This window comes from Abramis brama (genome assembly GCF_963993115.1).
Source record: "Abramis brama genome assembly, chromosome: 14".
NCBI lineage: Eukaryota > Metazoa > Chordata > Actinopteri > Cypriniformes > Leuciscidae > Abramis > Abramis brama.
Window position 1 is genome coordinate 33979619 of NC_139976.1, and position 27715 is coordinate 34007333.

The 27715-nt window shown below is 35.6% G+C and overlaps 2 protein-coding genes across 3 annotated transcripts; one reads left to right on the plus strand and one right to left on the minus strand.

Annotated features, from left to right (window-relative positions):
• Nucleotides 1-1153: 1153 nt before the first annotated feature.
• Nucleotides 1154-10078, plus strand: irf3 (interferon regulatory factor 3). 2 transcript variants are annotated; one of them, XR_014609057.1, is made up of 12 exons: nt 1154-1353; nt 1700-1913; nt 3038-3215; nt 3302-3327; nt 3467-3509; nt 3634-3699; nt 4647-4925; nt 5023-5122; nt 5231-5496; nt 5629-5750; nt 8296-8541; nt 8590-10078. XR_014609057.1 is itself a non-coding variant. In XM_084135850.1 (11 exons), the coding sequence occupies exons 2-11, from the start codon at nt 1749-1751 to the stop codon at nt 8407-8409; spliced, it is 1359 nt and encodes a 452-aa protein (XP_083991976.1). In that variant the 5' UTR covers nt 1154-1353; nt 1700-1748; the 3' UTR covers nt 8410-10078. The 2 variants fall into 2 exon arrangements, 1 of the variants encoding a protein (XP_083991976.1); XM_084135850.1 differs by having other exon boundaries at nt 8296-10078.
• Nucleotides 10079-10776: 698 nt separating this feature from the next.
• LOC311096589 (chaperone Ric-8A) lies at nt 10777-27650 on the minus strand. The gene is made up of 14 exons (XM_084135848.1): nt 27454-27650; nt 25984-26069; nt 25719-25766; nt 23452-23469; nt 20982-21068; nt 20312-20889; nt 19438-19573; nt 18013-18201; nt 17745-17839; nt 15909-16059; nt 14582-14677; nt 14339-14483; nt 12664-12943; nt 10777-12580 (listed from the first exon to the last, which is right to left on the minus strand). The coding sequence occupies exons 1-14, from the start codon at nt 27482-27484 to the stop codon at nt 12451-12453; spliced, it is 2070 nt and encodes a 689-aa protein (XP_083991974.1). The 5' UTR covers nt 27485-27650; the 3' UTR covers nt 10777-12450.
• Between the last annotated feature and the right edge of the window lie 65 nt (nt 27651-27715).

The window sequence follows — 27715 nt, forward strand, 5'->3', positions numbered from 1 at the left end:
AATGCCTGACAAATATGTCTGATAGGTGTACTGATCAGAAATTTTTAAAGTCAATAGAATAATATCATCAAGAGAACTAGAAAAAAAAGTTCACCAATCAATTTTTAAAGCAAACTTTGTATAAAGATGATTCTCAACTATGTTATGAAAGATATTACAATGATTTGATATACTATTTTACAATATGCATGTAAACATGGCAATAAATGGGTATTCCCATTCTATACAATGAATTTATACATTGCATCTAATTGGCATATTAATGTGTTCTTGGGGCAACATGTAATGCAAAAAGAAGTGTAATAATGGGAGTAATAACTTGGCAACAGTTTCATAAGAATATCATATTTAGTATGAAGAACATTATTTTCTTTCCCTATTCACTTGTTGTCTCCCCAAAAGTCCTGGTTACATCTACAGAGGACATGTATGAAATCGACAGAAAGTCATATTCTGATTTTTCCTGAGATGTTTTTTACTGAAATAATTTCTTCTACAGAGGACAAAAGTCTGAGTCTCATGAGGATAGACTATATTTGAAAATGTCGTTGATTTTCACGTTGTTCAAACCTATTGTGTTATCGTACCAAGCTGACCAAATTGCAGATATTGGTCGTCTACGCCATCTAGTGGTCATTTTTTGTTTTTTATTTTATTTTTTTTTTTATTTTTAAGAATTACAAATTACAAAGTCAGGGGGGTACAATGAGTAAACCAAATAAACAAACATAAAAAGACATAGGCCTATACAAAAACAGTGACAAACTTAAAAGTTAAACAAAAATGTGAAAATGTTTACAGATTGAATTGTTGAATATTGAATATTGTTTAGGTATTGTTGAATTTCTGCTCTTAAAAATTAAAACGAAGGCTTGTTTCCTCGAAATGTACATTTATGAATACTAAATTTAGCTAACAGAAGAAGCCGATTAATTAAGTAATATTCCTTATGATAAGATTTGTCATAAGATAAAAAAAACAAATAACACATTTTTAAAGCACAGTTGAAAGCTGGGCATGATATGAGGCTTAATAAAGGAACAGAAATCTGACCAAAAACAAACTAAATGAGGACAACTCCAAAATAAATGATAAAATGTTCCCCATCTAGTGGTCATCTAGGGTAAAACACTCAGGGAGTGACGTGAACAATGACGTCAAAATGGTAAATCGAAACTGACATGGATTTCCCGAGTAATGTTGTAACACCTGACCTCAAGGGACAATCTGTTGAATAAAGCCCGGTATTAATGCAGAACTGATAAGCGAATCTGTCTCATAGCCCTGATATCCGAAGAGTTCGCTGAAAAACACAACAGGCCACAGAACACACTGTCGATGTAACCTTACATGGTAAGTGACGATTAAAAGCCATGGTGTTTTTGTTATTATACTTATGGTTTATTATTTGACTCCCGAGATCACATTATTCCTTATACAGAATGTATTCCCAAGATATGTCATGTTTAATATTAAAATCTCCACGGCGATATCCGATAGCCTATGTAAGAAAATGTTTATACTGTAACGTTATAAAGTTCAGTCAAACATTGACATTAGAAGAAAGGTGTTTTAGGTTTTACTGTATTTTAGGGGTGTATTGCTTTATCATATTATGATATATTTTTAAATAAAACAGTGTGACCTGGAGTTGTGAGAGTCTGTAAACGAATGTAAGGATATTCTTCTGTTTGTGCAGGTACATTGATGGTTTGGTGTGTTGTATAGTCTAGTCTGATTGCATCATAATGACCCAAACAAAGCCTCTCTTCGTTCCCTGGTTGTACCAAAAAATCCAGAGTGGAAGTTATCCTGGAGTGTGTTGGACCAATCAAGAACTTCAGCAGTTTAGCATTCCATGGAAGCATGCTTTGAGACAGGACAAAAACAGTGATGATGTCCTCATATTCAAGGTGAAAATAAGCATTATTTGTCATTATTAAAGATCCATTATCATTCATACAAGCTTTTGATTACCATATTAATGTGTCATGTTTTTTACATGATATTCCAAGGATAGTTCACCCAAAAAGGAAAATTCTGTCATCATTTACTCACCTTCAAGTTGTTCCAAACCCATATGAGTTTCTTTCTTCTGTTAAACACAGAAGTAACCAAACAGTTGATGGGCCCCATTGACTTCCACTTCCATAGTATTTTCCCCCATAAACTGGTTTTAAATGATGACAAACTTTTAATTTTTTGGTGAACCATCCTTTTAAAATAATTTAATTTGATAATATCATAGCAATGCAATGGCACTTTTGGTATATTATTGATATATTAGTGTATAGTGCATTAGATCTAAGTAGATCTTTATATGTAGGCTAATTTCATAATTACTGATGTTGTCTGTGAAATATGGCTAACGTCAATTGTGCTGACAAGCATTTATGGTAAACTAAAATATACTTTAATGTCATATTATCCACTGAAACATCTATTTATGTCATGTAGAGAGCAGAGAGAGCAGTTCTCATGCTATATGAAACAGCTTGACAAACTTTTTAACCAGACAGTATCATTATTTCTGTGTTACAATAATTCAAGTGATCCCAGAAGTACTGGGATAAACATTTATAGTTCAGATATAAACACTGATGCCTACGGTAGCGATCAAAATAGAGCAAATCACCTTTTGAAACCAACTTGAAGTGACTGTTAAAAAATGTATTTGTCAATGAATGAATCATTCAAGAGATTTGTTCAAAATCACTGATTCATCCAGTAACGAAACAAGTGAAGTCTTCATGAGTGAATCAATGAATCATTCATTAATTTTTTTTTTTAAATATAGTCTGCTGCAACATTTTGTCAGAGCCTCTAGTAAATTTCATGTTATTTTGTTTAATTATCTATTCAGAATCATGGGCGAATCTTGATCCTTATTTAAAAAAGATTGTGATTGTCAGTTTATCCAGAATCGTGCAGCTCTTATGCATACTCACTACAAGTGCACATTTAATACATCACAAGAGGACACTATAATTGTAGGAGTACAATTTTCCTCTAATATCTGTATTTTGGGTCCCGTCAGGCATGGGCTCAGACCAGCGCTTCTGGAGACGGCAGGATAAATGGAGATCCCTCCGTTTGGAAGAGAAACTTCCGAAGCGCTCTTCGTGCCAAAGGCTTCAAGATGGTATTGGACAACAAGAATGATACTGCTGATCCGCATAAAGTGTATCAGTTTCCATCTGATCATCTTTCTGCAGGTAAGAAACAATACATGTGTGGTTGATGTCATTAAGAAGATTGTTCATTGAATTGTTATGAACCTTTCTATCCTTCCCGCCTTCAGGATCGGAAGGGTCTCAAGAGACTGATGTGAGTATCTGTTTAATCAGTTATTCTGTGCTTGTCAGGTTGGGTTTTAGAAAAAGCACATTCAAATAGACAACCTGTGGCATCGGATAAGACATACAGTACACACACTGACTTGAGAAATTTGTTTCCCGTTTTTTAGTTTTCTCCAGAACTGTATTTGGAGGAGGAAAACGTGTTCTCTAGTAAGCAGTTTTTTTTTATACCCAGTCATGCATTTGATCTATAATGCTGAGGTAGGCCTTTAATCGTGATGACATTATGTTTTACTTTTATCTCCTTTGTCTACTCTGATCTTTTCTTTCTTAGCAAACCCACCCCAAGGTTTAGAGGGACAATTAACTGGACTAAACCTTCAAGAAAGTCCCTCCCGAGGTAGATTGAAAAGTGTATTATAGGAGGCTGTAGTACAAAGCAAAATATGATATGGATTAACTCTATGGTTTTACCATTATTTTAGGTATTTGAATCTTTATATGCATAATGTATGCTATTGTTATGTTATGATAAAAAAATAGTGTTTAATTACACACACACACACACACACACACACACACACACACACACACACAGTAGTGGCCAAAAGTGTTGTCCTCCTTAGGAAATTGACATGCTTTATTCAAATATTATTAAAAATTCAGTTGCACTTCTTTATTTTACAGTATGTGCACTTACGTGTATAAAATACTGTGTAATATGAGGTAACTAAATGTCTTAAGGTTAGGTTTACTGATAGGTTAGTACCTAGTTATTACCCAACTATTGTAATAACTATAATAAGTATATAGTATGTACTTGGGGAACAGGACTGTAAAATAAAGTGCTACCAAAAATGAATTGAAGAACTGGTAAGCATGTTGTTTTATCGTGATAACGCAATGACACGTCATATTATCCAGGCATAATTTTTGGCCTGGCTGTCATACAAAGAAACATGTAAAAACAAGAGAGAACCAACAAGATATTAACAACTGATTGTGTTGTCGAGTAGACAGTGTCTGCTTTTTCCTGCGCACTTTCTGTGTTCTATGCATTTTCATATTTGCATAGTAAAATAAAACCTGTAGCTGTAGTTTAGCTTTTATGCCAAATAATTTTGTCAGACCCTAACCATTATTAGTGTGTGGTTCTTCACTCATGTTTAAAAATAATAATAATAATAATAATAAAATAGAATATTTTCTTCATATTTAGATGGTTTAATCCCCTCCGGACACCACTTTTGGCCACTTGATTTACAATGTACATGGATTATTGCTTTTAGTTAAATAATGATTTAAAGGACAGTGAATTGTGAATTTCACTTTTCGTTTTTGTTTCAGTCCATGAAATTTGGAATCCAGATCAGATATACGTGGAACAACAACTCTTCCAAATGAATCCTTGTTCAGAAACCCAGTTTACTGGGATGGCCCATTATCAAACAGTGGACACTGCTGGAGTCTTCTCTTCAGCTGGGGGTGCTGTTGGTGGTTTGGGGCAGATTTCACCAACTGATGCGGCGACGGCTGTGAATCCTCATTCTCCAGAGTATCAGCAGCCGGCGGCGTGTCCACCACATGCTGAAGGGGATCAGGGTGCCATTCCTGAACCAAAACTGGGTAGGTAGAACCCAAGACCATGACATATTCTTCACATCAATTACTGGTGTTTAATTACTCACACAGCTTTTCTTCCATTCATTCATTTCCTTCACAGAGACATTTTTTCGGATTAAGGTGCATTACAAAGGGAAGATGGTGTTAGAACAGCTGGTGGAGAATGATGCTGGATTCAGACTGATGTATCAGGGAAACATGTTGGTTTTTTTTGTACTTAATTGACTGATCAACTTTTAATTAGCACCACTGAATCATGTTTTAATAGAATAGACGAATACTTAACAGTCCACCCTTTCCTCCCATAGGGACGAGTCCAGTGCTGATCTACCAGTGGTGAGGCTTCCTCCTCCAGATGATATCGTGGATCAGATCCAGGCCAAGCTTACGAATGATATTCTGGAGAATCTGGGCGGTCTGGAGATCAGGAAATTGGATGCTGTGGTTTATGGCCACCGCTGGGGAAACAGCAGGATCTATTGGGGTCTGTGCAAACATGAAAAAAGCCCAACAACCAGAGAGCTCTCCAAAAACAACCCTCAAGGCATCTTCCTCTTCAGAAATTATATTTCAGGTGAATTATATTAGATGTTTATTTTATGTATTTGTTCAGGTATGGTTGATCTTTGGTGGTTGCAGATATTTTGGTGATTCTTCTATATCCCTTGGATAATGTGCTGGATGTCTGTTGATGCCATTCCATTAGGTTTGATGGAGTTTATGGGGAAAAGCGGTGAATCTCCCTCTTATACTCTTTACTTCTTTCTGGGAGAGAAGTGGCCGGACCCCAAAATGAAACCGTGGGAGAAGAAACTCATCATGATAGAGGTTAGGATTGGGCAAATTATTTATATATATATATTCCCTGTATATATATATATACAGTGCTGGTCAGAATTATTTGCCCCCTTGGTAAATATGATCAAAGATGACTGTAAAAAATAAATCTGCATTGTTAATCCTTTTGATATTTTATTAAAAAAAATAGCAAAAATCTAACCTTTCATTGAAGTAAAAGAATTGAAATTGGGGGGTAAATCACATTATGAAATAAATGTTTTTCTCCAAAACACATTGGGAATAATTATTTGCCCCCTTTTATTAAATACTTTTTGCAACCTCCTTTTTCCAACATAACAGCTCTGAGTCTTCTCCTATAATGCCTGATGAGTTTGGAGAACACCTGACAAGAGATCAGAGACCATTCCTCCATACAGAATCTCTCCAGATCCTTCAGATTCCCAGATCCATGTTGGCGCTTCTCCTCTTCAGTTCAGCCCACTCCTCTTCGATGTCCAGGACCTCTGGCAGAAAATTAGGCCCACATCATTAAAGATACAGCAGAGTATTTCATTTTACACATGGGCTACTTTTTTATCCCTGTATGAACCAAACCCATCTTAAGTGTTTGCTGCCAAAAAGCTCTTTTTTTGTTTCATCTGGCCATAGAACCCGTCCTGTTTGAAGTTCCAGTAGTGTCAGTTACTTTTCTAACATTCTATGGCCAGATGAAACAAAAAAAGAGCTTTTTGGCAGCAAACACTTAAGATGGGTTTGGTTCATACAGGGATAAAAAAGTACCCCACGTGTAAAATGAAATACTCTGCTGTATCTTTAATGATGTGGGCCTAATTTTCTGCCAGAGGTCCTGGTCATCTTGTTCAGATACATGGCATCATGGATTCGATTAAATTCCAACAGATAAAAAATCAAAACCTGACAACCTCTGCTAGAAATCTTATAACAGGCCATGGTTGGATCTTCCAACAGGACAGTGATCCAAAAACAAACATCAAAATCAAAACAAAAATGTGTCACTGAGCACAAAACTAAGCATCTGCAATGGCCGTCCCAGTCCCAGACCTGAACCCTGTCGAAGAGGAGTGGGCTGAACTGAAGAGAAGAAGCGCCAACATGGATCTGGGAATCTGAAGGATCTGGAGAGATTCTGTATGGAGGAATGGTCTCTGATCTCTCGTCAGGCGTTCTCCAAACTCATCAGGCATTATAGGAGAAGACTCAGAGCTGTTATCTTGGAAAAAGGAGGTTGCAAAAAGTATTTAATAAAAGGGGGCAAATAATTATTCCCAATGTGTTTTGGAGAAAAACATTTATTTCATAATGTGATTTACCACCCAATTTCAATTCTTTTACTTCAATGAAAGGTTAGATTTTTGCATTTTTTTTAAATAAAATATCAAAAGGATAAACAATGCAGATATATTTTTTACAGCCATCTTTGATCATATTTACCAAGGGGGAAAATAATTCTGACCAGCACTGTATAAAATATTTGTAATATTTCAATTTTTTATATTAACCCTATAAAACATACTGTACCATAATTGGTATGCAAACTATCAACATGATAAAAAAATAATAATCTGTTGCACACATGCCTTCTGCCGTCTGATTGATAGTTTATACTTGTTTTTTTTTTTTTTTATATTTTTCTTAGCAAGTAAAAGTCCTTTTAGTATCATTTTAAAAATGTTCACCTTCAGGTCGTGGTTCATGTGTCTTTTTACTCTAAAATGTTTAATGATTTTTATCACATAAATGTAAGAATAACTTTTATATTGTTAGTAATATTTCAAGATGGACACTTAACTGGACTGAAGAAACTTAGGTTTACTTGATTATCCATACATCTTTTTTTTCTTTTTTTTTTATCAAATATGATGCATCAGGCTTTACATTATTAACATATTATATTAATTAACATTATGTTTCTTCCACAATTAAAACCTAGATTAGATCATAAAACCTAAGCATTTAAAAATCATCTAACTAAAACATATTATTGAGAGATACAGAGTGACATCTGATATAGTCTGAGCTCCATATTCTCACTATATCATTTACATTTTTACATTTACATTTATGCATTTGGCAGATGCTTTTATCCAAAGTGACTTAAATTGCATTTCAAGGTACACATTTACATTCATATCAGTTACTAAATGAGAAACAAAAGCCTTGATATATCAAATATGATACTCAACAAAAAACTTAGTCTAAAGGTTCAATAAACGGCTTGATTTTCCTGACGATTATTCCATAAGTCAGGCTTTACAGGGCTGAGAAATTCAACTGTTTATTGAACATTGGTATCTTTCATCATATTGCAGTTATGGCCACAGTCACATGTGACTATCCACTCAAAGCCATATGTTGCAGTGAAGCATTCTGCTTCTATACCTGGTGTTGAGTCACTGACTGTAATGTAATGCCTCTTGTGGCTTACTGCTTCATTTGTATTCACAATTTCTTAGAGGCACCAGTAGTGATTTTTGTCAGAGTATATGAAATAATAAAAAAAAATGTATCATGACTTGTTTCCCGGATTCTTTCCCATTTCTGGTTTGGTTAGGTTATTCTGACTTCACTGGAGGATTTGAAGACGATGGCTGTTGCACGTGGGGCGTCTTCCCTGCAGTCAGTGGAGCTACAACTCTCTCTGGAGCAAATGATGGAGTTGTGTTAGAAAGATCGCCTCTGACCAAGTGAAAAGGCTTGACTCTATACTTATTTGGCATGAATTGAAATGACTTCTTAAAGTGCCCCATTATGCTATTTTAAAGGCTTCTAATGTGGTTTTAGAGTCTCCTACAATAAGGTCAAATTATACAATCTGACCTTGGATTGTTTGACCTTACAATCCAAGGTCAAAAAACACTTTTGTTTTCTAATAATATACATTTCACATCACCTCATTTCTCAGAGAGTATGAAACGGTTCGTTCGAAGATTCAGTCTCTCTAAACCCCTCCTTTCCGAGAGCCTACTCTGCTCTGATTGGTCAGACGGCCCAGTCTGTTGTGATTGGTCGGCAGCTTACGGTGCATCGGACATGAAAAGCGCATTACCATATCTGAATATCAGCTTTACCTCAGCACTTGATACACTTTTATATGAACAAAGGTGTTGTTTTTTTCCGGATCAATTCCGGCGCGAGTTCTCGTCCTTTTGAAATGCATGCAACGTGGATTCTCAGCGTCTTCTCGACATGTCGACAACATGAACCAAACTCTTCCAGTCTCACCTACAACTACAGTGTTTGAGGGCGGGGCAAAGTAGAACTTGTTCAGCCAATGAAGACCATAGACTGGCATTATGCAAATTTGTTTCATTGTTACAAAGGTTTGTAACAGGATGGGAAGTGAGACTGGAAGTTCTGACACGTTTCTGCAGTTCAGAATCAATTCTTTCTTTTAGGAGATAATAACTTATTTTTTGGTGCACTTTGATCTTTGAAACGTTGCAGAAATTTTACATTCACAAAAAGCTATATTACACACTGCATGAAAGCTTATATTCGAAAAAGCATAATAGGGCACTTTAAACTGTTCATTTAGTGGCGACTCTATGGTTAATTGTATTTATTAAAGGTGTGTGGACTAATATTGCTGAGCAAATTTTCAGTAATGGTACAAGACAATAATCATTGATTCAGTAGATAAAAATACATAAAGAAGTTTACAAAGGGGGGATTTTAAAAGGAGGGATTTGTTGTTTACGATCATTAAAAGTCTAATGTGCCTTTCAGTCTGGTTTTACCCGACTACATTTCTCATAATACAATAGTGTCAGATTGAATAATCATGTCTTTTCACAATATGTCCTCAAATCTTTTCATGGTCTTATTTTGATTTTTGTTATATCTCTGACTGAACTGAATCTGAAATGATTGTGAACTGTGTTCATTTTGTGGGCTCCAGGACTTCATTGTTCCACTGATGTGCCCTGTTTCTTTCGCTTTTTCAACTGATACTGTATGAACAGGTTTGCACTCAGTATCATGGTTTCACTTTCCAGTCATGTAAAACCTGGAAATATCAGGGAATTTTACGTGTTTTCCAGGCATGGAAAAAGCATGCAAATTAATAAAATCTCAAAAAATTCATGGAAAAGTTGAAAACATTTAATTTAAATTCAATTCACATTTATTTGTAGCACTTTTCACAATACATATAGTTTCAAAGTAGCTTTACAGAAAGATGCATGCTTCTACATTTCAATTTAGAGTGATCTTTACCAGTGTTGACTGTATTAAAGTAATGTCCATATGTCAAAAATGTACATTTCTAAGATAATACAAATAGTGCAGTTAGCTAATATCATGTAACAATGATCTCATTAAAGCAATTATTACAAGTTGTGATCATGATTACAATACATTTCTATAATGAATATACATTTTTCTAGTTATACTGTGTTCTAAAATATTTTATCGATAAGCCATGGTATCAGATTTGTGAGTGAATCATTTGAATCAGTAGTATTCAATGAACTGATCAAATTGGTTCACACATCAGTTTAACATTTAATATTCAGCCACGTGGGAGGGATTTTGCACCAGTGAGATTTCACTGTGGGCGGAGTTACCCAGTGCTATACAACATTAATAAAAACTAAAGACCACAACATGTCCTAGAGGGATTCATCTAACTTACATTAAACCGACACACTGTTTGTACCACTGATTCTAAACGTTCCAAAGCAACATTTAAAGAATATAGTGTCCTTCACATCACAACACATTTTAAATGCATTGACTAATTGAAAAATTAAGATTTATATTTTATTATTTAGATGTCCAATGCATTATAAAAGTTTGGGATCTGTAAGATTTTTGAAAGAAGTCTCTTCTGCTCACCAAGGCTGCATTTATTTAATCAAACATACAGTAAAACAGTATTATTGTGAAATATTATTACAAATTAACATAAATATTTTCTATGTGAACATATTTTAAAATGCAATTTATTCCTGTGATGCAAAGCTGAATTTTTAGCATCATTACTCCGGTCTTCTTCAGTGTCACATGATCCTTCAGAAATCATTCTAAAATAATATATATATATATATATATATATATATATTATTTTTTTTATTTTTTTTTAATTTTTTTTGTGGAAACCAACATTTTTGTCAGAATTATTTAAGTTCAAAAGAACAGCATTGTAAAATTATAAACGTCTTTCACGATTGATTGATGAAATAACACAGTGTACCTTTAAATTGTAAAGAACTTACGGATTCGCCTTTGTTTCATGAGACAGCATTTTCAAGTTGATTTTAGTCAACAAGTTCTCTAGTTATTTTATTATTTAATAGTTATTTTTGAGTTAAAGCTGCAGTCCGTAACTTTTTTGGGTTAAAAATGATCCGAAATTAATTTTTGAGCAAGTACATATTTAACCAGCCAGTGTTCAAAACTATCTGGATTAATAACAGTAAGCTTGTAATAATGTTTTTAATTCCAGTGGTAGGCTACTGGTGGATTTCCGCTGGAAATTCGAGCATGTCTTTGCGTCATTACGTCACATCTGTACACATAAAGAAGAGTCTCGGCTAGTAGACTATGAGTGTGAGGATGTTGGAGGTGGAGATTTATAGCCTTTTCTCTCAGCACTTGATATAATTAAACTCATCAATTTGATGGCGGATACAGAAAGGTTCAAACGACAATCACCAGTGACAACTGGAGATTCACCCGGTGTAAAATGCAAAAGACTTTGGACTTCGGACTGGCTACAGAAAAAAAGAGACTGCGACCGGCCCATGCGAAAACAAGGATAAATATCGGAAGGGCATTAAATGTAGTCACGTAATGCTGATGTTGTTAACATTAACAATTTGAGAACAAAGTATAATTTGCACGGTTTGACGTGATATGATAAGCAATCGTTAGATTTAATCAGCGCGTTTTACTGCAATGCTTTTTTTCCCTTAGTTGGTCAGAACAAAAGTGGATGTTACCTGTTCAGACGACATTTTCAGGTGAAAATTCTTATGTTGGTCATACTTCCAAAGAGTGGAATCTGTGATTCCGAATGCCAGTATCCACACCGGCGGCGACTGACAGCCGCACATTCTCCTCAAAACATTGGATTCATCCGCGCTGTGCCATGCCGAGGCATAACCCATGTAAAGTTTATAATTCCGCGAATAACTGCAATTGCAGATTTCGAACAGAGATGGCGACAAAGAGGAAAAACTACGGACTGCAGCTTTAAGTGCTTATTGTAACTGGTATTTATTGAATTTTATTAGGTGAACCACTACTGATCATCAGGTAGGCCATATAAGCGAGAGCACGACTCGCGATAACACTCAAGAATAGAATGCGCTTTTGTTTGGTTGGTAATGTATTTGCAGTCTGTGCATATCTTTTCACGAGAACTTTAGTGTAATCCATTCATCAAGCACACTGTTGAACGGAAAAAACTAAAGTAGCCTACTCTTGAAAAGTGAAAATCCATTTCTGATTTTATTGTTGTTTAAACGTGCGTGTTGAAGCATTAGTGATACATTTTTTTTAAAATCATATATTTTATATGGTCTATTGGTGAAGTATCTTATTGATCCCAAACTTTTGAACTGTAGAGTATTAATTAATTAAAGTGTCTTAATTAGATATATTCAGGTAATATTTAAGGGTATGTTTTTATGTTTAAGCTGTTAAAATGTTAAGACTAGTTATTTTAAGTTATATAGTTTTGGTCACCACATTTATGTCGATTCTACTCCACGTTCTCCAGGTCATCATGTTCTTCCTCCGATTCCCTCTCCTCCATTGAGAAGTCCCTGAGCTCTGACAGTGGCACCAGCTGACCCGCTTGGTTCAATCCCATTGGCTGAATCACATCCTCCCTGTTTAGGAAAAGGTGCGAGAGTGTGAGAGCAGTGTGTACAAAGCTTTACTGGTGTTTTGATAAGTGGTTTAAGTTCCTTACTTTGAGAGTTTGTTAAAAAGACCGACGAGCCGGTGAGCTTCCTCCTCTTTCTCTTCCTCTGTCATTCCCTCCATGGGATCAGGCTGCTCCTCTTCCACCTGTCCCGTCACTGGGTTCACGCGGTCTTTAATCTGCCGGTACTCCTCGGTGTCAGAGTCGGAGTCGCTAGAGTACCGTGTGCCTGATGATGTGGCCTGTGACCTTTGACCTCCTAGCAAGCCTCTAGTGGCCAGGAGCCCAGCGGCATTCCCATATCCAGTGTACTTGACGAAACGTCTCACTGGAATATCCAAGAAAAAAACAGCATATTAGGTTTTGGGGGTAAAACTCAAGGGTGTTTAATACAGTGGTTGAAATGTGGCCCACCCAATCAAAAGTTGGTTATTTTCCAAATAGATGAATGGAAAAGTGTAATAAAAAACCCCCAAAAAAACCAATAATATTAATAAACGTCTTATCACACTATTAAGGAATAATTAAATGGAAGTTTCCATGGTCAGTTGCAGACAGTTTCCTAGTGTTCCCTCTCCTTTTAGTGTATACATTACGCTTGTCAAAATGAAAAGTCAAATAAGATTCGCCAGTTTCTGTTAGTCCCGCCCACTACATTATCTTTAGAACTTAAGGACGTAATAGTAGATTCATGCTTTTGTGGAGTTGAAGTTGAAAATGGCAAAGCAAATATCAATCAGCTGATACTTTAAAGGGGTCCTGTCATGCTATTTTACATATTCATCTTTCTTTAGTGTGTAAAGTTGCTGTTTGAGCATGAAAAAGGTCTGCAAAGTTTCACAAAGTCCCTCCAGCGGGAGTTATTCTCTATATCAGTGTCACTGTTTCTGAACTCCCTGAAACGCCTCCATTGTAGTCTTGAGTTTTCATCCGGGAACGAACATGTCACAATATTCCTCATTTAAATAATACCCACACAAGGTAAACATTATTTAAAGGGGCAGGGCCTGAATGGTTGAGTTAGTTATTAGTATGTTTATACTCGCAGTTATGGTAAGGGGTATGACATTCCCAAACACGCTTGAAGCGGCTGACCAATCACAGAACACTGATCTGGCCGACCAATCAGAGCACATTGTGGATTTCAGAAGGAAGAGCTTCATAGAGACAAAAACTAATCAGAGCGTTACTGACAGACTGGGAAGAGAGGAGATGCAACAATGGAGAATATGGGAAAAATAAAGTGGTTTTGAACATTCAAGCATTCAAGCCTATTCTATTAGACCCCAAAAACAGAATTAAGTCTTTGTAAAAGGGAATAATAGGTCCTCTTTAAAAATCCTAAATTGGACATCCCAACTGTACTGCTGCAAGAAACCAAGTAATGAATCTGGGAGATTCCCTTTAATGCGAACTAACAGACACTTAATTATGATGAGATTTCATCAGAAGCCCTCATCGTCTCGGACTAATACTGTAGGAGGACATGTCAAGTTAAGTACAATAATTTTTTCAATGTTTATAGTTAAAAAAAAAAAAAAATCATAATAGCAATTCATATGTTTATTCTGTCATTATACTTGATAGAAAACAGGAAGAGCCATTATATAGTGTTTGTTGTTTATTGGTTGTTTTGTTATTTTCTGTTTTGAAACTGTGTTGCATTGTATTTTTTAATACGTGCAGTTTTCATACTCTATGCTTGTGTGTTTCTATGCAGTACCGTTCTCTTTGCACAGCACGAAGAGCAGGTCGGCAGCGCAGTGTTTGAGCTCAGTATCCAGGTTGGTCATCAGTCTAACCAGACGATTCCTCAAGGTGTTGCCCTTTTCAGGTTTAGTGCTAGCATCTCTTAATGGAGGCAGAATCTGTACTCGGTGAGAACACATATGCAATTTGATACAAAACAGTGCAAGTGTTTAATTAGACAATGTTGCCTCATAATAATCTAAAATAGCAGTCGTGCCTGTTGTCTAAGGTAGCGTCTCGTGTCTCTGTGACCTCTGGAGCACTCGGTCAGCAAGTTCAGCACAGGGGTCAGTCTCTCTTTGACCTTTTCACCCTGCATGTAAAACACCACTGCGTTAGAAAAGCCACTGTTGCACATGACAAGCAATGTCATGCAAAAATATATGCGAGTCATATCATATATTTTGTTTTTCTTTTCCCCCTGAGGTCCACTATTAAAGATCATTTATTCCCTCTCCCTTCTTCCACCCTCTCTGACCCTTCAAACACATGCCAAATTATTATTATTTTTTTTAAAAGGCAGAAGACAGGGAAAACGTAATATATATTTCACGCCTTTCAGAGCCTACCAAAAATCTGTCAAATTTTATTCAGCAGGGATACATAAAATAGATCAAAAGTGATAGTGAAGTCATTTCAAATAAACACTGTTCTTTTAAACTTTTTATTCATCAAAGAATCCTGAATTTTAATTAGCATGGTTTTCACAAAAATATAAAGCAGCACAACTCTTTTCAACATTGATAATAATCAGAAATATTTATTGAGAAGCAAATCATCACATTAGAATGATTTCTGAAGGATCATGACACACTGAAGACTGGAGTAATGATGCTGAAAATTCAGCTTTGATCACAGCTTTGATAAATATTCAAATAAAAACTATTTTAATATTTTAAATCGTAATAATATTTCACCATTTTTTTTATCAAATAAATGCAGCCTTGGTGAGCAGAAGAGACTTCTTTTTAAAAACTTTTTAACGTTACTGTGAATTGCTAATATTTTATTATAGTATAGTAAATATTAGTATTGACTGATTTTTGGAAGGCTCTTAAAGGCATGAAATAGACTTATTTCTGCCTAACTGCTGCCTTTCACAACATTTCACACAACACAACATCATTTCCATAATGACCAATGCCCCTTTTTGGGTGGTAAATAATGGCGCAAAATACCAGTAAACTGACGAACGCAAACCTTAGTAAATCACCTAGCATGATTCAAATACTCTACTCCTATAAATTTTGTGTCTGATAAGTAAACTCCAACAAATGCATATGCAGTAAGGTCAGCCGTAAAAATAACCCTGTTCATGCCTTGTCAGCGCTAATATTTCACTGCGTGTCTTTAGTAAATCCTGACAGTAGTTCTTTAATGACAAATGAGGGTTTGCGCTGACGCACGCTGTTAGTAAATCTGGCCCTAAATCTCAAAATATCAAGGACAATATGATTCATGATATGATAATCTATCCATTTCTCTGTTGTCTCCATCTTTTTGTTTCTCCCTTCCCTTATTTCTTTCTTTCACCCTCTTTTTACCTGTTCCAGTTTTCTCTCCATGTACATGAGTAGGTTTTGCACACAGTCCATGTTGACTCCATTCATCTGGTGTGAGTCTGGAGCCAGAGGCACAGACACCAGAACGTCTAGACAACTCAACGGGAGAGCAGACAGCATGTTCGCTGCATGCCTGAGAGAAACAGAGAGATTTGAGGTCATGCGTGTGCTAAAATCTCTAATGTTTTAATCGAATGTTGAACACTGTTGATTAAAACAGAACATCAGTCTATAAAAAGCAGAATTGTACATCTTGTATTTTACATAAATTTGTCTATAAATGTTGGATATTTAAAATACAGAAAATAAATTGTCCTTTTGAGGTGGAGAAGGTTATGCATTACATAATTCATATGAGTGAAGATGAGGAGAAAAGCAGACACAGATGAACATGAATGAATGAATGAACTGTGGTCAATATATGAGAGAGAAATACTTTGAAAAAACCCCCACATCTAATTCCTCATTTTCTAAAGCTTTCATGAACAGATCAGCAGGTGTTACTGAAGGAAGGCAGTCACGCATCTCTGTCAGTCAGATTAATATGTGCTCTACATTATTATTATTATAATTATTGCCTGCACACCGTGTGTGGGCTTAATGCCTTTTTTTATGTCATGACCCTTAGAATTAAATGCTCCAAGTTTTACAAAATAAATAAAAACACAAAAAATATTTAGTACAATTAAATATTATTAGAAATACACAAAAATATTACAATAAATAAAATTATTAGTAACATACACTACCGTTCAAAAGGTCGGTAAGATTTTTTTTTTATTCTTAGAAAGTCAAAACCAGCAATATTGTGAAATATTATTACAATTTAAAATAAATATTTTGTTATTTATTGCAATTTTTTTGTGTTGCTTTATTATTATTATTATTATTATTATTATTATTAATATGCTTACCAAGGCTGCATTTATTTGATAAAAAATACAGTAAAAACAGTAATATTGTAAAATAGTATTACAATTTAAAATAAATATTTTATTATTGTAATTATTATTGTATAATTATTTTGGAGTCTTATTTTTATTAGATTTTAATACTGTTTTCTATTATATTTCACTTTGTGTGTGTGTGTGTGTGTGTGTGTGTGTGTGTGTTTGTCATGATCTTGTAAATCCTACCTATATATATATATATATATATATATATATATATATATATATATATATATATACAATATATACATACATATAAATACAGTACATACATCTGTCAGCCAAATTAATATGTGCACTAGACTCTTAATATGTGCATTTGATTCTCATATTTACTTGTCTATTTATTACCTACACAACAGTGTATGCTATTTTATTTTATTCTTTACTTTTATTTTATTACTAACTTCTATTATCTTTAATTATTTGTGTGCTTGTCTTGATCTTGTAAACCCATGTAAATTATATTTGACTTCCACATTACTGTACTTCCTCTGGACCTGGTTCTACTCACATCGCTCCGAGCGGGATTCGAACCCCTGTCTCCAGCATGACCCATGGGAGGCAGGTGCACTAACAAGGACGTTAAAGTCCACAGCCTCCAGGCGTCAGTCGCCAGTGCGCCTCTTGAGGCCAGGGGAGTGAGGTTTATTTGCCCCGCTCTTACTAGCTTGCCTCCGTTACACTCACCCCCCAAATCTCACTCCCATCCGGGTCACGGCACCAATATAACTCACACTGCTCCAAGCGGGATTTGAACCGCAGCCTCTAGTGCACACTTTTGTGCTTGTGGAATGAGTCATAATTACTAAAATCTTCAACCCAGAATAGTTATTATAGAGCAATACAAATATTTATCAACACTAACCCCTTTAATTCATCTGTAGCTTCCTCCTCCTCACAGGACACCATCAGACAGTAACGCAAAACTGCAGCCAGGTGGCGATAGAGAGATGCAGCTTCCTGGTGGTAGACACAATGTGAACCTTGATGTTAACAATTTATATAAATTTATTCAGTGCAATGTGGGTTTACTACAGTATTACTACAGTACTACCATCTGATACATCACATAGTACCATTGTTTGTAAGGGAGGTGAGTGAGCATGAGTGTGATTATGTCTGCATACACCCACCTCTTCAGGTTCTTGAGTGTGTGTGCTGTGTGTGATATTAAAAAGGATCTTCAGAGCCTCCTGAGCCTGCTGTGAGTCCTCCACACTTACAGGAGGCGCTGCAGGATCCAGCGCGACCTCATACTGTTCCTTCCACTGTACTGCTAAACACATCTCCAGCACTGTGGTCAACAACGGCACTCCTCCCTCCTAAACATGACCAAAAACGCCAATACAATATCTAGATAGCAATGTGGCCGTTGCTCGATATACAACAATTTACACTACCATTCAAAAGTTTGAGCTCAGTGTGATTTTTTTATATTTTTGAAAGACATCTCTTGTGCTCAACTAGGGAACATTTATTTGATCAAAAATTAATTAAAAACAGTAATATTGTGAAATATTATTATGATTTAAAATAACTGTTTTCTGTTTTCATATATTTTACAATGCATGCAATTTATTATTATCAAAGCTGGATTTTCAGCATCATTATTCCAGTCTTCAGTGTCACTTGATCTTTCAGAAATCATTCTAATATGCTGATTTGCTGCCCAAGAAACATTTCTATGGAGCCCCTAAAGGGACTTGGTGGTGGGGAAAAAATATATGAGATGGGAAGAAAAATAATAAGTCAATGCTTTTTTGCATGCTCTTGCAAAACGTTTTGAGCTCTTTGCGAGTAAATGCAATTTCTCAGCAGAACACAAAACATTTGCAAGAGAACACAAAAGCATTGACAAATATTTTTCCTCCATCTCTTTTTTTTTTCATTCACCATCTCCATTTCTTATTATTATCAATGTTGAAAACAGTTCTGTCATGACAACTTGAGAGAGCATAGTGATTGGCATAGTAATGGGTATGACAATGGTGATATATTTGGTCTTGGAGTAAGACATACTGCTCCTCTTCAATATGTCATATATGAATTACCCGTAGCAGATCTACCTGTATACAGGTGGAGCTGGGGAAGCTGGAGGGTTTATGAAAGCGCGCTGCACTGCTAAGGCAAATGCTAATCAAGTATTTGAAAGTTGAGCAGCGAGCTCATTGGCTCCTGATACAGCAGGAATCAGCTGTGCCCTATAGAGAATTATATTATTGCAAGCGTTTGAGTTAAGGAGCTTGCGCCATCTAGAGATTCATTACAGAACTTTGTATTTGTGATCTGCTTCATATTTTTGTGGAAACCAAGATTTTTTTCAGGATTCTTTGATGAATAGAAAGTTCAAAAGAACAGCATTTATTTGAAATAGACAGTTTCTGCAACACAATTTTTGATCAATTTAATGCTTGAAAAAAAAAAAAAAAACTCACTGACCCCAAACTTTTGAATGTTAGCATACATAATATGATAACAAAAAAATATTATTTGTATTACTTAATTTAAAAAAAACAAAAAACTCAAAATTCAAATAATAGAGGGAGAAAAGTAGATACTTGTTTCAGCTGTGTTCTGAGTTCAGGTCTCAGCGCCGTCAGTAAAAACATGAACCGGAGTGTGTAAAATTGGCCACAAGGGGAAGATGCAGACTGAAACTCCTTATTTAGCTTTTCTGTCAGACCACGGAGGAGACTGAAGTACAGCAAGTAGTGGGAGAGAAAAGAAAAAAGCATATGACATGCAAATATATTTAATTTCAGTGAATACAGTGCCCCCAAAAACACTTTATTAACAGAAATGTATGAATTTCATTGCAATTGACCCCCCACCCCCCCCCCCCCCCCAACCCCCAAAACTAACTTCACTTAGCCATTTTTGCAATGACTTGTAACCCAGGGGTCAAGCTTTCTCTGGTTAGCACAAGTAGGGCCCTTTGAGTTACTGTGTATCTGATGATAGTTTTTCTAAAATTAAATTGTAAAATGCTGGTGAAGTGAGTCTCAGAGCAGCTCTGGAGATGAAGTTTATGAAGTTCATTCTTCTAACCCTATTTGATGGAGTGTGTTGCTTTTCGTTTCTTAAACAACCACATAGGAAGACACATCATGCTATATTCCAAGATGGCAATGTCAAGATTCATCAGGCTCAAATTGTGAAAGAATGGTTAGGAGGGAGCATGAAGTCCAGATCTTAAACTCACTGAAAGTCTTTGGGATGTTCTGAGGAGACTTTACAGAGTGCTGGACTCTTGCATTGTCAATAGAAGATCTTGACCAAAAATGTATGCACCTCTCCATGGAAATAACATTTATCTCTGTACAATCTACTCCAGTGCATCCCAAAGACTTTCAATGAATTTAAGGTTTGGACTCAGGGGTGCCAATTCATGTGTTAAAATGAGTTTGAATCGTATGTTGAAATGGCTCATACCTGAGTTCACTGGCTCTCTCTTGTGCCCAAGTACTATTGTAAACAATGTTACATAATATTTTCATGACTTCCTTCCTAGTAGCTTCTTCATCATCATCTTTTTCTTCCTCTTCCTCCGCTTCTCCAACGCTTCCTCTGCTGTCTCTTTTACCAGGTGTGAGAGCTTTATAAACGCTGCTCCTCCTGCGAGAAGGTACGAGGCTGATGTTTGAAAACGTGCTAGGCTTGCGATCACCACACCAATTGCTCGGTCCCCAGACCGCATCACTGGTTACAGCCCCAGAACCATCGTCTTCCTCACCACCGTTCTCATCCTCATCTGCTCGGCCAAATTTGCTCTCAGAAATGGCCAAAATGACGTCATCATAGGAGTCAACATCACTGTCAGTGTCTTCTTTTGGAATAGGTGCATTGCTGATGCCGCCCAGGTGGGCTAGAGTGAGCAGTGCTCTGTCAGTGATAAGAGGTCCCAAAACCTTTTTGTCCCTCGAGAGGATTCGTAAGGATCTCAGACATTCTTTCAGCAAACGCCCTTGCGGTTCAGTGTGGAGGAACCGGATCATAACTGTAGCCAGAGCCTGAGGGCAAGAGAGAGAAACAAATGCAAACGAACAAAGGCGTACGTTGTTTTTAAGAATGTGTGTATTTTTTTTATAAAAGCCAAGGTTACCTGTCTCAACATGACGTCTGGGTCACTGGACTCATCGTAGTCTGAATCCGAGTCTGACACGTACTCCCGCACTTTATTCTGTCTGAACTGCGGTGATCCAAAAAAAAAAAAACTATTATAGGAATTAACCATTTTGAGTATACTGTGAATCATGCATTCAATTTGTGGGAGTTTTTTTTTTTGTCATTACATGACAGGCCAATAGAGATTAAGATATAACAGTGATTAGTGTTGCTAGTGGTGGTGCTAGTGATCCAGAAATTGTACATGGCAACTTTAACCCTCTGGTATAGAGTGCTGCAGGGATAATGTATTTTGTAGGCCAACTTGGAAGTTATATCATCACCCTGGTTCCCTTCACAAATATCCAATAGGATTGGCTTTTGAATTATTGAAGAAAATAAGGTCTGTGACTAACAAAAGCTTTGTAAATTTTTACACATTTTGTTCATCTTGATAATCTTCACAAATGAACAACTTTTATGAATTTTGACTTTTTTTCTCACAATTACAGTTTATAGCTCGCAATTGCGACTTTATATCACACAATTCTGACTTTATAACTCGCAATTGCGATTTTATATCACACAATTCTGAGAAAAAAAGTCAGAATTGCGGGATGTAAACTCGCAATTACAAGAAAAAGTCAAAATTCTGAGTCACAATAGTATTCAGTGGCGGAAGCAAGCTTCCATGTCCGACAACTCATTCAGACTTTGTTTAAAAAGTCTTTCCCTGAACGTTTGAGTTAGAATAGTTAGCAAGAGTATGAGTGTGATTATTAACACAACGAGACTTGAAAGCGACTAGTGAGTAGATGATTTTACCTGTTGATGTGATAACGTTTAATGTCCCGACAACCTCTGTAGTGCCATTTAGCCACTTTTTAGCAACCTCATTTTACATGGCAAGAGGATATTATAAATGTATTTTATATCGTAGAACAAAATGTGAAAATATCTTGAGCTTGTGTTCACCACAGACCTTATTTCAAACATTTACCAAAAATTAATTGACGTCAGGACGATAGAACTGGAAATGCTAAAATGCTAACTCATTTCCGGGTTTGGCCTACAAAAATATGTCATCCCTGCAGCACTCTATTCCTTATTTAGGGGTCACACTTGTGACCCTTGGTGGTCAAAACAGACTGAAGACAATAAGTGTCATTTTTTTTTCTAATTTAATGAATGTTCAATATTTTGTTTCAATAATATTTATTCTTTAATATTTTGTATTTTATGGGTATTTCATGGTAATAATAATAAATAAATAATAAATATATAATAAAATATTTCAGATTTTTAATACAGTGAGTGTTTAAGTTAAAAAATACAGTAAAGGTATATAAAATCCAATGTAAGGCATGATTGCATTTGGTGAAAAAAAAAAATCATATGTAATACCAAAGTGTAACCACTGGATACCTGTTTAGCTCTATTTATAGCTACTGTATAGCCACCGTGATTTTGCCAAGTAAGACATGTTTCTGGATCAACATATTTTGTTGATCATGGAACAACATTGCTGTCCTAAACCTAACCCTACCCATAACTTATCCCTATAATCAGAGGGAAATGTAGAAGCAAATAACCCTGGTTGTAAGCCTAAACTAAACAAACTTTAAACTTGCCCCACAAATATAGATGTTGATCCAGGAAGATGTGAAATCATGTTCACTCATATGGGGCTGTGTGTTACTTAGTTCCTTATCAGTATTTTCAGGCATAATTACAGACAAACTTTTATTAGGTTTTGCATTTGGATATATATTTAGGCATTATCAAAAACTATTTGTGATCCTGGACCACAAAACCAGTCACAATGGTCAATTTTCTAAAAATTGAGATGTATACATCATCTGAAAGCTGAATAAATAAGCTTTTCATTGATGTATGGTTTGTTAAGATAGATAAATCAAAACATTGAGAAAATCGCCTTTAAAATTGTTCATTTATGTTCGTGCTTATGCTGCATTCACTCACAAAAATAAATGTTTTATATATTTACGGTAGGAAATTTACAAAATATCTTCATGGAACATGATCTCTACTTAATATCCTAATGATTTTTGGCATAAAAGAAAAATCTATAATTTTGACATACAGTGTACACAAATATACCCGTGCGACTCGTGACTCGTGTGGTCCAGGGTCACCTTTAATCATTGCTCTGTAAAAAGCTCTGTTTTTCATATGCCCCATTAATTTCCTATGTGGTCAGTTTGGACTGTGAAGATCACAAGTGTGACTATTTTGCCTTCTAATCATGTCCACAATTTATGTGTGTGTGTGTGTGTGTGTTCATATAGGAAGTACCACAAAATGGTGGTAAATTTTTTTTTTTTGCCATTTTGATAAAGTAAAAAAAAAGTAAATTGTTCTAGTCTAAAATGACCACCAGAGGGTTAATAATGGTCAAATCAGGATGCCGGTAACCTTAGGGAATTCAAGAATTTAGAAAATAATACCTCTTCCAGCTCCTGCCTCTTTTCAGATTAAACAAGCAGCCAGACGACAGAAAAATATGAAAATCATTAAACCAACCCAAAAGATAAAACAAGATGTTTTTCTATCCTAAGTGTGCGTTTTGTGTTTGCATGTTTTAACAAGCAGTAACAAAGCTGAAGGACCAGGAAAGGAGAAATATATCCCAGATAGCAAGGTGATACTGATACAATGTTGAGTTTTCATCCAAAAGTTTTCATGAAATCAAATTTGGCAATTCATATTTTGTATGGAATATTGCAGTGTTTATTATATTTGCCCTCATAATCTTTAATCAAAATCATTTCCCTTCCCTCGGGAAACAACCTGTCACTCACATGAGACTGACCAATAGCAAACCACAACCATCCAGTCAGTGACTGGAAGTTTTTCCAAACATCCCTGATTTTATTAATTTATTTATTTAATTACTTATTTGTTTTTTACAATGTTTTAGTATTTCTAATAGAACATTTGTAACATTCGTAATGTAACGTTTGTACCAATATTTTTCAATATATCTTCTTTTGTGAAATTTCAACATTGTATCAACAATCACTGCGGATGTAAAAATGATGTTGAACCAACATCATATTGTAATGTTAATTCAATGCAATTAACGTAGACACATCAACACTGACTTGCTACCTGGAATGGAATTAGTAGGAAGCTTATGGTCTAAATATTAATGAGCTGACGGCCTGGGATCAAGTCAACTACTGCAGTATCAGCAAACGACTGAGGACATGCGGGAAATATTTCCTGCCCAGAGGAAATTTGTATGACTCAAAGTTTACAATTTCATATAGCTTATAGTTCTTATTTCTTTGTAAATTGAATATAAACTTTATCTCAGATGTTTCTTTGGGAAAAATAAATTATTTGGAGAAATCAAAGTATAAAATACATCAGGTATAAAATAAATGTGGATATCATAACATATAGACCATTTGATCGGGGAAGAACATTTGGTCTGGAATTCATACATAGAAATTGAATTCTTGAACATTTTAAAGGTACACTATGTAACTTAACATCCCTCTAGTGTTTAAAAACAAAACTGCACGCATTTTTTGGAAGAACACAGTTTTGGTTGTGCTTCGGCTCTGCTTGACTGTGTGGACATGACCCTGCACAAAAGATAGTGCTTTACAGTGAACTCTGTCTCTTAGAGAGCTACATATGGCAATTTATCTTTAAAATAAAATACCATGTTCACCTGTTGAGTAATAAAAACGCCACCTTAGTGTCGCTTTTACAACATTTCAAATCCCTCAGTTCTGGCCACCTCCACAAAGCCAAGCCAATGTTGATTCTTGTTTTAATACTAGCTCTGTTGCCTTCTCTTTTTGCCAGCAGACTCTCCTCTGTTCGGCGAGTTTTTAAAATGGGTGATTCGGGAGGTTCAAGATTTAGCCGGTGAACCATATCCGCGTTTCCACCGCAGGAACTTTTCCCAGGAACTAGGGACTTTGTGGTGGTACTCGGTGTGTTTCCACCGCAGGACTGCATGATGTTCCGGGTAAATATTTCCCCCTCCGAAAGTCCCTGCGTGTGAGGTAGTACTTTTTCAAAGTTCAGGAGCTTTCAGGGGTGGGACTTGGGTGCTTAACATGCTGATTGGTTGAGTTCATGCCACATTTTGATTGGTTGGTTCCACACAGCATTTTATTTCAACCACCATCTGTTGCGGTGCCTGCAGTAACAGTTGTTTGCTATTCGAATCAACAATGGAGTTTAAAAAATATGACCGATGGACCGACAACGAGGTTCAGGCTTTATTAAGCTTAAATTCAGAGGATGAAATCCAGTGGGAACTGTAAAGTCGCGCACAGTCCTATGTCACGGGACTATTTGCCTAATCTTCACGGTACTTTAGACCGAAACGCAGACAGCAACAGGTCTGGGGGAAAAAAGTTCCTGGGACAAATTGTTCCAGGTAATTCCGGTGGAAACGCGGCTCATGTCAACCTTTCTCACTCGTTGTGACATCTTACCTCATGCCCAGCCACGCAACAAAAACCATCACTTATAATAGGCTTAACATAGTGAATCAGGGTTAGACAAAAACATGTTTAGGAAGAAGAACTGATGATGTATTGACTCATTGTTTAAATGTTGTTAACATAGTGTACCTTTTAAGACATTGCTTGGGAGCTACTGGCTTCTTTTTCTTATTTAAATATATAAAGAGACCTCATTGTTCTTTCCTGTGAGTGTGTATGTGTAATTGCACTCAAATATCCCTTACTTTTCTTCTGTCCCGCTGCTCCAAATCATAGAAAAAGCACTGTGCATACTGAGAGAGAGAGAGAGAGAGAGAGAGAGAGAGAGAGAGAGAGAGAGAGAGAGAGAGAGAGATTAGAAAAGAGCAATTACATAAAATGTGAGCTTTGAGTGCACAACTTGTGCAAAGTAGATTGTTTTATAATGACATGTATTGTTGGTGCAAATGTTATTAATACAGTGGTTTTGAAGCTACTGGACTGAACATAATCACTGTTCATTGTCAGTACCTCTCGATTAAATTGTTGTAGTTCTGCCTTGAGTCCTTTCTGATCGCCCTCTCTGATAAACTCAATAATCCTCTCCACATTCATTGCTGCAAGATAAACACAAATGCACACACGTGCACAAACATTAAAACATTCTCCAAAAAAGGCGAAGTACAGAAATCTGAGACCACATGAAGAATATGTGATTTAAACAAGAAAATAAACACAATTTTAGGGGGTTGAAAAATCTAAAACAAATGTTGAAAGTGAAATGTAAAATGAATAAGAAATATTGGTTATTTGGTAACACTTTATTTTACAGTGTCCTTATTCCACGTTACATGTAGTTACTGAAGTAATAACTATAAATTATGCATATTTACATGCAACTAACCCTAAAACAAACCCTATTCCTAACCCTGACCCTATAGTACATGTAGTAAATTACTATTACTCAATACTTAAATATATAATTACACTGTAACACAGACACCTTAAAATAAAGGGTTACACTTTATTTGGTTACACTTTATTTTAAGGTGTCATTGTTACAGTGTAATTATATATTTAAGTACTGAGTAATATTAAGCAATTACATGTACTTACTATAGGGTTAAGGTAGGATTAGGATTTGGTTGAGGGTTAGTTGCATGTAATTATGCATAATTTACTGTTATTACTGTAAGTACATGTAGCATATGTAACAAGGACACTGTAAAGTAAAGTGTCACCCTTTATTTTAAGGTGTCATTGTTACAGTGTAATTATACATTTAAGTACTGAGTAATATTAATTTAGGGTATAAATGGTATAATATACAGTATAATATAAGGTAGGGTTAGTTGCATGTAATTATGCATAATTTACTGTTATTAAGTACATGTAACATATGTAACAAAAATACTGTAAAATAAAGTGTAACCAAATAAAGTGTAACCTTTTATTTTAAGTTGCCCTTGTTACGGTGTATTTATACAAATAAGTACTGAGTACAGTAATAAGTAATAAGTACATACGTACTATATAATTAGGGATAGGGTTTGGTTTAGTGTTAGCTGCTTACATGTAAGATGGGTAACAGATACTGTAAAATAAAGTGTTACTGAAATATTTGCTAGTTCAATAATCAGAATTAATAAATGTAGCCTAATCAATCTGTTATTAAAGCACAGAGGGGGACAAACCAGAAGCTAAAACATATAACGTTTTCAATTCAACTTTTGATTCAAATTGTTACAGTGATAATATAACTTGTAATAAAACAATACTAAATGCAATATATAATGAGAAAATACTGTAGAAGCATTTCCACGAGCGGCACTTAAACGTTTGGCCGACTGTACTTACCGAAAAAAAATGCTACTGTTCAAATATCTAAAAAGGCATTAATATGATATTTTCATAGCAAAACACAAATATAAGCCTGCATATAAGTCAATTTCAGATTTCTATCCACTCCAACTAAAACAAGTGTCTTCTTCATCCTCTCACCTGTGAGTGTGTCTTCACCTGAGTACGCCATGCTGGATCCAATGTGCTGGATCTTAAATTTCTATTGGATTTGAATCACTTGCTATTAAATCTCTTTACCTCCAGGCCTTTTATCCACTTCTCTCTCAGTCTTTTTCACTCTCTGTTTCCTCTGCCTTTTTCCCTGCCCCCTTTTCTCTGTAATCCTGCATTGCATTAGTTATGCTCTAATCCTTTAATGTCTTTCCACTTCATCTCGATTCACTCGCCCTATAAATAACCT

What these genes read in the sequence shown, in the direction of transcription:
- irf3 (XM_084135850.1), top strand. Translation starts at nt 1,749, where the DNA reads ATGACCCAAACAAAGCCTCTCTTCGTTCCCTGGTTGTACCAAAAAATC. An exon ending in GGAGGAAAACGTGTTCTCTA is followed by an intron (nt 3,510 to 3,633) that starts GTAAGCAGTTTT and finishes TTTCTTTCTTAG; the next exon opens with CAAACCCACCCCAAGGTTTA. An exon ending in AGAAACTCATCATGATAGAG is followed by an intron (nt 5,751 to 8,295) that starts GTTAGGATTGGG and finishes TGGTTTGGTTAG; the next exon opens with GTTATTCTGACTTCACTGGA.
- LOC311096589 (XM_084135848.1), bottom strand. Translation starts at nt 27,484, where the DNA reads ATGGCGTACTCAGGTGAAGACACACTCACAG. An exon ending in TACAACAATTTAATCGAGAG is followed by an intron (nt 25,767 to 25,983) that starts GTACTGACAATG and finishes TCTCTCTCTCAG; the next exon opens with TATGCACAGTGCTTTTTCTA. An exon ending in GCTACAGATGAATTAAAGGG is followed by an intron (nt 16,060 to 17,744) that starts GTTAGTGTTGAT and finishes TGTTTCTCTCAG; the next exon opens with GCATGCAGCGAACATGCTGT.